The sequence below is a fragment of the Sinocyclocheilus anshuiensis genome, unplaced genomic scaffold (assembly GCF_001515605.1).
Source record: "Sinocyclocheilus anshuiensis isolate Anshui unplaced genomic scaffold, SAMN03320099.WGS_v1.1 scaffold504, whole genome shotgun sequence".
Classification (NCBI taxonomy): Eukaryota; Metazoa; Chordata; class Actinopteri; order Cypriniformes; family Cyprinidae; genus Sinocyclocheilus; species Sinocyclocheilus anshuiensis.
The window spans coordinates 100,813-112,131 of record NW_015555727.1 but is presented as its reverse complement, the minus strand read 5'-3'; the positions used below and the strand labels follow the sequence as shown (position 1 = coordinate 112,131).

At 39.0% G+C, this 11,319-nt stretch overlaps 1 protein-coding gene across 1 annotated transcript in view; it reads left to right on the top strand.

Moving 5' to 3' along the window:
- The window catches only part of LOC107672694 (ubiquitin carboxyl-terminal hydrolase 43-like), an 85,499-nt gene extending 75,968 nt beyond the window's left edge, over positions 1-9,531 (top strand). Inside the window, exons 14-15 of the mRNA XM_016466002.1 lie at positions 4,818-4,976; positions 8,256-9,531. Coding sequence (XP_016321488.1) covers positions 4,818-4,976; positions 8,256-9,292 — 1,196 coding nt within the window. The 3' untranslated portion in view covers positions 9,293-9,531. The remainder of the gene's footprint in view (positions 1-4,817; positions 4,977-8,255) is intronic.
- Positions 9,532-11,319: the final 1,788 nt, after the last annotated feature.

Below are 11,319 nucleotides of genomic sequence, written 5' to 3'. Positions count from 1 at the left end.
CAAGGAGATGCCGCGGTAGTTGTTACAGTCACTACGGTCTCCTTTGTTCTTGTAAAGCGTGATGATGTTGGCGGCTCGCATGTCCTGAGGAACTGTTCCCTCCTCCCAACACTGAAGTAAGAGTTCATGAAGGTGGTCGAGGAGGACACTCTTCTTGCCAGCCTTGATGACCTCTGGGGGAATGCTGTCACTGCCTGGAGCTTTGCCACATGCTAAAGAGTCAATGGCCTTGCTGAGCTCGTCTACAGTGGGCAGAGCATCAAGTTCCTCCATCTCGGGCAAGGGGGTGGTGCTCTCCATTGCAGTGTCAGTGACGACGTTCTCCCTCGAGTATAGCTGCTGGTAGTGCTCCGCCCATCTCTCCATCTGCTTACCTGTCTGTGATGACATCACCTGTAGCGGACTTAAGGGGAGCGATCTTGATGGTGCTTGGGCCAAATGCTTTCTTCATGCCCTCATACATGGCGCGGATGTTCCCACAGTCTGCGGAGAGCTGAATGCTCTGACAGAGGTTCAGCCAATAATCATTGGCACATTTCCTGGCAATCCGCTGGGCGTCATTTCTGGCCTTCCGGAGTGCAGCTAATGCCTTCTCTGAAGGCTCGCGCTTGTAGTCTAGCAGAGCTGTACGTTTGGCTGTGATGGCTGGCTTCAGCAGGGGTCTTCTGGTAATGACAAGATCCAGCTGGTGCCAGTGACAGGATCTGGGGTGTCGCCAGGACACTCGATGGCAGGGTTTGGTTGAGAAGAACGTGTTTGAGATGCACAGGTCATGGTATGAACAAAGTTCTAACAGTCTCTGTCCATTTTCGTTAAGCTTGCCAATGCCAAAATGGCCGATACAACGGGGCCAGGAGTTGTGATCGGCTCTGATCCGGGCGTTGAAGTCCCCAAGTAGGAACAGGTGTTCTGTGGTAGGAATCTCTTTGATAGTGGTCTCAAGCTCTTCATAAAATGTGTCCTTTGACTCAGCTGAGGAGCAGAGTGTAGGAGCACTGTATGTTTGGCTGTGATGGCTGGCTCAATTTCGGTTATTCCTGCTTCAAACCAGTCTGGGTTTTTCTTCTCCCTCTTGCCGAAGGTTGCCATGGCCGAGTTGTAGATGGCATCACTGATGTGGCTCCATCTCTCTTCAGCGCTGTTGTCTGGGCAGTCCTTGAGGGCCACTTCAATGGCACTGGCAAAGCGTGTGCAAACTTCTGGGACTGATGTCAGGGCTGTGTTAATACGTAGCCGTCCTTTCTGCTTGGAGTTGTGGATCCGCTTGGGGTGAAGCAAGCCTGGGCGGAGTGTATGGAGATCGTGGGATGCCCAGTCGTCGAGATCCCCCTCTCGGCCTCACCGATGTAGTCCAAAGGAATGCAGAGCAGTACATTTGGCACCAGCTTGGCTGCAGGAGCTGCCGAAACAGTGCGTGAATACAGGCATCTGTCTGCCTTCGGGGCTCCACTCCTGATTTGGGGGTTTACTCCCCCACACTCGGCCGTTGGATCAGTCCAGGATCTCCTTTAGCCCGCCAGCTGAGGCGGTTTGCCAGGGTGTGGCATGTGGAGCCAGCACGTGAGAGATTTAGGAGATGGGTGAGGACCAGTGTTGCCCATCCACACCTATCAGATAGGGTGCAGCTGCCGGACAGCAAAGGTACTACCTCTATCCAGACCCCCTACATCCCAATAATGTCTACACCCCAACACCCCAATAAAGTGATTATCTACCCCCACCCTTTGAAGTGCAATTTTTTTTTTTTTTTTTACTTTTACTTTTTTTCTCTTTGTGGCAGAAATGTTTAGAGCTAATATTTCACAACATTAATGTTTTACTGCATTGATCAAATAATAAGCATAATAAACTTCAAAAACATTAAAAAAAATATTACCAACCCCATACCTTTGAACACTAGTGTATATGCAGCAATGTCAAATGGCAAAGTCACATTCAACCTCTGGGTGGCTCCAAGAGCTTTTCTACACTTGCAGCTCTCTTCACCTTCTCTATGAGAGCCACATCTTCAGAATCCAAATATAAACACAGAAATGACACAAATGAAATGATATGTATTCAGCACTAGTCCAAAGTCTGCCTGATCACAGCATAGCCACAACGTAACCTTGCTGCTGGAACAAGAACAAAACATTTCCAGAAAGAACAAGGTGCTGATTAGGCACAGACATGGCTTTGAGCTGCTTGTCACAAGGGACTGGAGACAAATTTCACACACACACACACACACACATACTTGCATTTGTGGTTTACGGGAACTCTCCATAGGCGTAATGGTTTTTATATTGTACAAACTGTATTTTCTATCGCCCTACACCTAAACCTACCCCTTACAGAAAACTACTGGCAATTTTTGAATTTCATAAAACACCGTTTTGTATGTTTTTTAAGCCTTTTGTTTTATGGGGACACAGGAAGTGTCCTCATAAACCATGTTTAAGTTGTAGTACCCATGTCATTATACACATTGGTGTCCTCATAAACCATATATACCAGTACACACACACACAATCTGACAAAGTTTTCTCACTTTCCCTTTATGCTCCTGCATCTCTGCTGCTGTTTGCCTTCCTGCTCAACCCCTTTCCCTCTCCACACCACTGAAGTTACATTATATGATACTTTAACAAATCACATCTACACAATCATATCCCAAGTAACAAGATTAAAGTTATATAGCCTAAAGAAATTATTGTGATGACTGTATGTGTCCACTGAAGCAAGCTGAGCAGGCGTTTTCAATTCATTCTCTACGTGAGGTGAGCGGCAGGCTCACACATCAAAAAGTCGAGCAATTTTCAACTTTATGCAAATTAAAGGTAAAAGCGCTGCATGCCAGTGAATAGATGTGAGATGAATGTATTGACGTCTAACCTTTTTTAAATCTGCCTGTAGTGCTGGTGCATTCAGTGCTTAAATGTCATTCTTCCATATTGCTAGATAAAATCAGGTTTCAATGCACTTTGCACACTTTCTCTGTAGCTAGGTTATGGCTGGGTTTAAAATGTTTGGCACAGTCGTAGCAGCTTTGTACATGCTTACATTTTACACGTCTTACAGTGATTTGAGTGAGTTTCTTCTACACCAGTGGACACAAACACTACCATTAAAAAATTTAGGTTTAGTAAGATTTTTAATGTTTTTGAAAGAAGCCTCTTATGCTGACCAAGGCTGCATTTGTTTCATCAAAAATACAGAAAAAAAATGTAAAATTGTGAAATATTGTTTCAATCTAAAACAACTGTTTTCTATTTTAAAATATTTAAAATGTGATTTATTCCTGTGATGCAAAGCTGAATTTTCAGCATCATTACTCCAGTCTTCAGTGTCACATGATCCTTCAGAAGTCATTCTAATATGATGATTTGTTATTATTATCAATGTCGAAAACGATTTTTGCTGCCTTATAATTTTTGTGGAAACCGTGATACATTATTCAGGATTCTTCAATGAATAGAAAGTTGAAAAGAAATAGAAATTTTACATTATAATACAACATTACTAATGTCTTTAATGTAAAAAAATTAATGCATCCTTGCTGAATGAAAGTATTATTTTTTTATTTTTTTTTTTTTACAGGTCTTACTGACCCTAAATGTTTAAACAGTAGTATATGGTATCAAAAACTTTTTCACGGCACTGTATGTGAGAGCTGTTGTCTGAGTCTGATCCAACACGCTGGCCCCTTTTCCATAGCTGACTTTAGGGGGTTAGTTTGCCCAAGAAAATGAAAACTGTCATATCATTTCAAAACGACTTTCTGCAGGACACAAAACAAGATATTTTGAAGAAGATTGGGGTCAAAACAACACTGGACCCCACTGACTTTCTTTGTGTGGATTGAGACACTGAGACATTTCAAAATACCTTTTATTTTATTTTGTGTTTCACAGAAGAAAGTCATACAGGCTTGAAAGACATGAGAGTGAATAAATGATGACAGAATTGCACTTTTTTGGGGTCAGTATGCATTAAAGTAACAGTAAAGACATTACATGTAACAAAAGAATGCAGTTTCAAATAAATACTGTTCTTTTAAACTTTTATTAAGTTCAATTAATGTTTTACTACATTTATTAAAGAATCCTGAAAAACACAATTTATCATCGTTTCCACAAAATATTAAGCAGAACAGCATAATAATAATAATAATAAATGTTTCTTGAGCAGCAAATCAGCATATTAGAAGGATTTCTGAAGGATCATGTTACACTGAAGACTGGAGTAATGATGCTGCCAATTTTACTATATTTGTGATTAAATGAATGCAGCCTTGATGAGCGTAAGAGACTTAAAAAACAGCAACACACACATTCTTCCCACCTCAAAGCATGTGCCAGTCACATTAATATGAATGTTAGAATAAAAAATACATCTCTGAAAGGTCATGTCTCAATGCATCTCTTCTTCTTTCCACCCTTTTGAGACATTTTCATATGCTGCAATTTTCCCAAGGTCTGTAACTCAAGTCTGTTTTGTAAGGTTGTTGCACCAGCTGTCCGCCAGCATCTTGTGATCATTTGTATGCGCACCGTAATACTTGTTTGGATCCATTCCATCTCATCTTCATGAGTGTTTAATGGAGACGAGCCTCAGATACAAAGGCTAGAGCAAAGTGAAAACAGGTCCCTGGTATTTTCATGCACTTTAGCGCAAAATCCTTCACCATAAACCACGAAATAAGTCTGTTTACTTATTTCCAAAAAGCTATCATTCAGCTACATGTGCATTTCAGTCTGTTATCAGAAAAAGCCAACAGTGTTTTGACTTGCATGAGTGGCGCAAAGTTGACTAAGTAAGCTACTTTTGACCCCCAGGTTCCTCCAGCTCCTCTACATCAGACCACTGGCTCATCCGACTGAATGCAGACAACCGAATTTCAAATTCAACCAGCAAGCTGTCCAGTTCATCTTCAGCACCTGAGCCCCAAACACAACACCTTCCTATCGTCCATGAGCCTCAAAATGAAGACAACAGTCAGTGCATTCTTGCTTTACATCTGCTACTTCTATGTCTTCCATCAATTGTAAAACAGACACTAATTATTGTTTTAATTGAGTGCTGCAGCCGTGACGTCAAAACCCAGAAGACCAATTTGTCATGGGTTCCCTCAAGATTCCCTTAAGAAAAACATCCAAGTGTCATCAATTTATTTTTACCACAGACCTTGCTTTACTCGTTAATTGAAAAACCTATTAAGAAAACCTATAGGAAACTCTTGAGGGAAACAGTGGCAAATTAGTTGTCCAGGTTTTGACGTCACGGCTGCGGCACTCAATTAATAAAACAATAATTATTTCTGTTTTACAATTGATGAAAGTCATATGTGACCTGCTCCATGATTTTAAATCATTTTGACTCAAGTTGTTTTGCACACTGAATGGAAAAAGTAAAGTATCTGCCTTTCTAGTGATATAATTATGTTTAAGTAATGATTACATTTTTTTAAGTGCAAATTTTTTCAGGGTTTTTTTTATACTGAATTAGGAGTTTTATTTAAATAAATATACATTACATAATCACTGACAGGTTAAGGAAAACTGGTAACACTTTACAATAAGGTTTAATTTATGGTTAACTACATTAGTCAACTTATACTAACAATGAAAAATACTTCTAAAGCATTTAGTAATCTCAGTTAATGGTAATTTCAACATTTACTCATACATTATTTAAAAAAATTATCTGTTAATATTAAGTCATTGACCTGATCTAACAATGAGCAATTGTATTTTTATTAACTCACATTAACAAAGATTAAGAAATACTTTAGCAAATGTATTGTTAATTGTTATTTAATGTTAGTTAATGCATTAACTAAAGTTAACTAATGGGACCTTATTGTACAAGTGTTACCAGAAAATGTAACTTATTTATAAAATAGTACATATATTTAGCAATATAAGGTAACACTTTATTGTAAGGTGTCCTTGTGACATGTTACATGTACTTACTATTATAATAACAATAAATTCTGCATAATTACATGCAAGTAACCCTAAACCAAACCCTAATACTAACCCTAACCATATAGTAAGTACATGTAGTTAATTAATATTACTCAGTACTTAAATATATAATTACACTGTAACAAGGATACCTTAACATAAAGTGTAGCTCAATATATTTACAGTTTTACAATACTTACAACAAAACAACATTTATTGTTTGAATTTAGCAATAAAATGTGTAAAAGTAAATAATAAGAAATATAATTTTAATAAATTAAAAATAATAAATAATACAAAATGATAATTTTATGAAAAAGTAAGTCAAATGTAATGCGAGCGGCCCAAAATCGCAATGGGTTGTTTGTGGAGAAATTCTGTTATTATAAAATTCATTGGAAGGTCTCGGATTTCAAATTAATTTTATTTCCAATTTAATGGATAAATTCAAACAATAAATGTTGTTTTATTGTAAATATCATAAAATCGTAAATACAGTGGAGATCAAAATTAGAGAACAGTCTACAAATACTTGATTTTTTTTATAAAATATTGTTAATCAAAATTTGAAGGTATATTATATGTGGGTATACCATTGTTCTACTAACATGTTTGACAAAATAACCAAGGCATTTTAAGAAAAACCTTTATTTTGAGGAAAACACAGTGATCAAAATTAGAGAACAGTAACCACTGTAGCACGAAAGAAGATTACAACTAAAATTTTGGAGGGTCAGCTGTCAGAAATGAGGAATTGTAGAGGCCCTTGCTTTGAATGACTTCAGCACATCTGCGGCCGCAGGACATCACCAGTTTCTCAGACTGTGCTAGTGTGATCTTGTCCACTCTTCTTCCAGTGTCTTCCATAGTTCGGTGACTGTAGTGGGTTTCTTAGTCATAACTTGGTCGCCAGGGATTTTCCAGAGATTTTTTTGTCATTATTTCGATGTTCTTAGCTTCAAGGAACTGCTTTACCTGTTTTGGTGTGTGACAGGGGCATTGTCCTGCATGAAAATTGCTGGCTGATTGGGAGATGCTTGCAGGGAAGGTACTGCATGTTGCTGAAGGAGTTTCTGATAAACATTTGGATTGACCCTGTCATGTAGCTGTTTGAGAGTCCCAACACCTGCTGCAGAAAAACATCCCCAAACCATGACACTTCCTGCTCCAACTTTCACTGATTTCTTTCCGCACTTGGGCTTAAGTCTTTCCCCAGTTTGACACCGAACAAAATGTTTCCCATCGGACCCAAATTAATTAAACTTGCTCACTAAAGTGAACAAAGGTTAGTCTAGCCTTTTGATTCTTTCTGCTGATGAGAGGCTTGGTCAATGCAGAGTGTACTTTCAGTCCGATTTCTCTTAAATGTATTGAGACAAATCCTTACCCTGTTCAGCACTGAACTGACAAGCAATTCCAGCTGCAGTGTTGAACCGATTCCCTACTGAGAGTCCCCGCATTAGCCTGTCTTCTCGTGCATTTGTCTTACACTGTCAACCAGCCTCCGGGAGTCGCAGCCGTTAAGAGGTCTTTTCTGATTAATGATGTCACAGAATTTACCGGTAGTTTGAAAACGATGTGTGAATGGTGCGTTACCAGTAAAAAGACAGAATGCTATTTATTACCTGTGTGAACAGCGCATTTTTTAATTTAACTGTAAAGTCGTTCCGGTAATTTTACGGCAATTTACTGGTATTACTGTGCAAAAGGGGCTATTGTAAAGCTGCAATATTCGAGAAATCACCGTTTTGGAATGACGAACTTCTCTTGCAGTGGCTGAAAGGGTCATCCCTTTGGACTTCATCTGGACAAACTCCTGTCGCAGGGTTTCAGTCACCTTAGAGCGACCCGCCATCTTACAATCACAGTAACAATTAGAGGAATGCTGCCAGTTAAATAGGGGTTGTCATATAATGAAGGAAATTAGCACCAGGTGCCAGATTAACACGTATTTTTTTCAAATATCTCATTTAAGTTTTTTTTTTTATATATATACTGTGCTTCAGAATACAATTAATTTATAAAATATGCTTAAAAACTGCCCTTCTACTCCTGTTAGGATAACTTGAAATAGGACTAAGCAGTGACCTTGAAATTTAGGACATTGTAGGTTGTTCTCTAATTTTGTTCTCCATTGTATATTGTCAGATATATGTATTATATTGTAAATTTTCTGGTAACACTTGTACAATAAGGTCCCATTAGTTAACTTCAGATAATGCATTAACTAACATTAAATAACAATGAACAGTACAATTGTTACAGTATTTCTTAATCTTTGTTAAGTCCTCCATCTTTTGCTTTTAGATGTAGTTGAGCCGACACCATTTGCACGAAGTGTCCGGGGCCACAGTATGAGTATGCGCTACCACTCCAAATCCAAGACGGGCCCAAGCAAAGTTCTTCCACTGCGCTGGTCATTTGCTTCCAAGGACCGCAGAAAGCCCTCCAGCATCGCTCCACAACCCGGAAACGGCGAGCTGGTGGAGTACCTTGAGTCCGGCCGGCGGCCTCGATGCACCAAGGAGCCAATAGTAAGTATCGTGGCTAGTCCTTCACAGGTCAAAGCCCAGATTCGTGAGGACGATTCTCTGAGTTACCCAAGCTGTAGCAGTAGTGTGGAGCGATGTAGCTATCAAGGTCCAGATTCCCCCAGACTGCCCGAAGGCCAGAGCAGACCAGCAGCGGAGCTCAACGGCATCACATCCGATGGCTCGTTGGCCAAAAACAGTTCAAAAAGCAGGCAGGAGCACGAAAGGACTCAAGTCAGTAAGTCGCTTCAAGGTTCCCCTAGTGCACTTTCCATTGGTACTGGCAACAGTGCATCTTATTCCAGAGACTCCACGTTAAAACGGCTACGAAACCAGCCGGCTGCGACTAACAGGACTCATCCCAGCCAGACGCAGACGGCCACAGGGGAAAACAGGAGCAAAGACGGCGCCATCATCAGTACCACCCAATTGCAGGATGAGGTGGTTCACGGGAAAACGTTTTCCAGCAAGAGCTTGACCAAACTGTCACTATCCAACGGGACTCTAAATGGAAAGGGCATTGAGGTGAGGAAAACCGGCACTGCTCACAAGAGCACCAGTAATGCAGTTAACAGCAGAGAAAACCAGGTTTGTTCAAGCTCAGCTGATATAAAACACAGCTCATCCAATATTCAGAGCAGGCTAGATATGACTTTGAAGAGGACGTTGTCTCTCCAAAGAAACGGTCCATTGGTGCCGGCCCCCCATAAAGGACCTGCGGTAGATAAATCCTCCTATGCAACACTACAGAAAATCAGATACAGAAGCACTTCACTTGGCAGACAGAGACCTGTGCCCGAGTCCTGCTTCTGATGGGTTTCATCTTCACTGTGGGAAATAGTGTTTGTACTGTATATATGTTTTATGCATAATATTGCATACTGTTGCTCTTTTCCAAAACCTAGTGTGCATTGAAAAGCATTTTATGAACGTTTCCAACACAAAGCCTGGTCGAAAAGGCTTAAAACGCCTCGTTTTCACCAAAGGCAGCAGGTAGTCTTTAAAGAGGTTGCAGTTATATAATGCATTGCAGAAAATTCAGTGAACAAATCCAAGACCACAAGTGAAACAAGGTTCATTATAAATGTGCATATAAAATTATTTAATAATGAAAATGTTTTTTTTTTTTAAGTTAAAAAAGTCTATATAGACTACCGTTCAAAAGTTTCGGGTTGGTAAGATTTTTTTTAAAGAAACCTCTTATGTATTTCATCAAATCAGTAATCCTTCAGAATTCATTCTATGTTGATTTGTTGCTCATGAAGCATTTCTTCTTATCAATGTTGATCCATTTAATGCATCTTTGCTGAATAAAAGCATTAATTTCTTTCAATAAGAAAAAATCGTACTCACCCCAAATATTCAAACAGTGTTGAATGTTTCTTTAACTATGTGCTCTTTTGACCTTGTGGACTTTTAGAAAATAACACTTAATTAATCCATTTACAAGGTCTCTTTTTTTCTGAAAAATTTAATGTTTCCACCAGACTGTCATTTCCAGCACATCTCAAATTATGTATTATGTTTAATGACATGGATGGGAAGGACATTTTGACATTTGGAATAAAATAACACTCTTGTTTTGCCAAGCCTAAATTTGTAGCTAGCATTTTATGTATCAGAGATAAATACAACACACTTTTTGGATAATTTGACAAAATTACAGGTCTATCGGACATTGGGCACAGAAACAAAATCATTCTGCTCACAAGTGGTTTACCTTGTTTTTGCCCCCTTTATTTTGTAACACGTCTCATTTCACCTCAAGCACTTGACTGACACTGTTGTCCCCTTAGTAACCAAGAACACTAATTTTTGATTAAAAAATAGGCAAAATTGATGTAGTTGAAGTGTCATCACAAATATGGGACAGTTGTAGCTTTTGAAAAACTGATACAGTATATTTTCACACAATTACTATAGACATACTGTAAATGACATTAGCAAAAGAAAAATGCTTCTGAGTCAGTTATATTGGGACTGTCATATAACAAAAAAGCTATTGAAAATCAACCCCTGGGACATAAAAGTGCTGAAGTTGAAGAGACAATTAAATATAGTATTGAAGTTTCTCTTGTGTCATATTAAAAATTATTACAAATTTCATATTTGTATGACAGCTTCTGCATATATAGAGCTTCTATATATCTATATATTTTATGACATTATAATTTACCTAGGATGCTGCCTTAGAAGGTAGCTACTGTACCTATGTAGGGTGTAGGCACTATGGCTGCTCGCTAGGTTTTGGATCAGAGCTTGTGTTTCCCCTCTCAAATCTGACTTTCTGTATCATAACTTTCTATTGTTGGTATAAACAATATTTAACTTGCATATCTCAAAGCCTGTTCTTAAATCTCCATTTATACCTGCAGATACAGTATGTAGCATCACACGCTAGTGGCTGGATTTAGCAGTAATGATACAGTAGGATCTGCTTAAATGCCAGAATTGAGGTCTGCTTTACGCGTTTAGTGAACTGTCATGTATATTTATGCAAGTGCCTTTTTGTAATGATCTCAGGAGAGCTGCGGTCATTGGAACAGAATGTTTTTTTTTTTAACTTATGAATATACATGTGCACACCTCACCACAGATGAAATAAATCCACAGACGGCACAAACATTTATTCATCTCACTCCCAGAATATTCCAAACGACTCTAAATGTTTCACATCAACGTGTACCTTGTTCATTGCTGGATTCACTAGTTTGTTTTCTGACAGGAACGGACTGTGCGAGTACAATCAGACAAGCCGAGTTTTATGAGCGCGTTTAAGCATCAGCTGGAAATCGAGCATATAATTTAAAAAAAGTATCAAGATGCTGATGTTGAAAAAT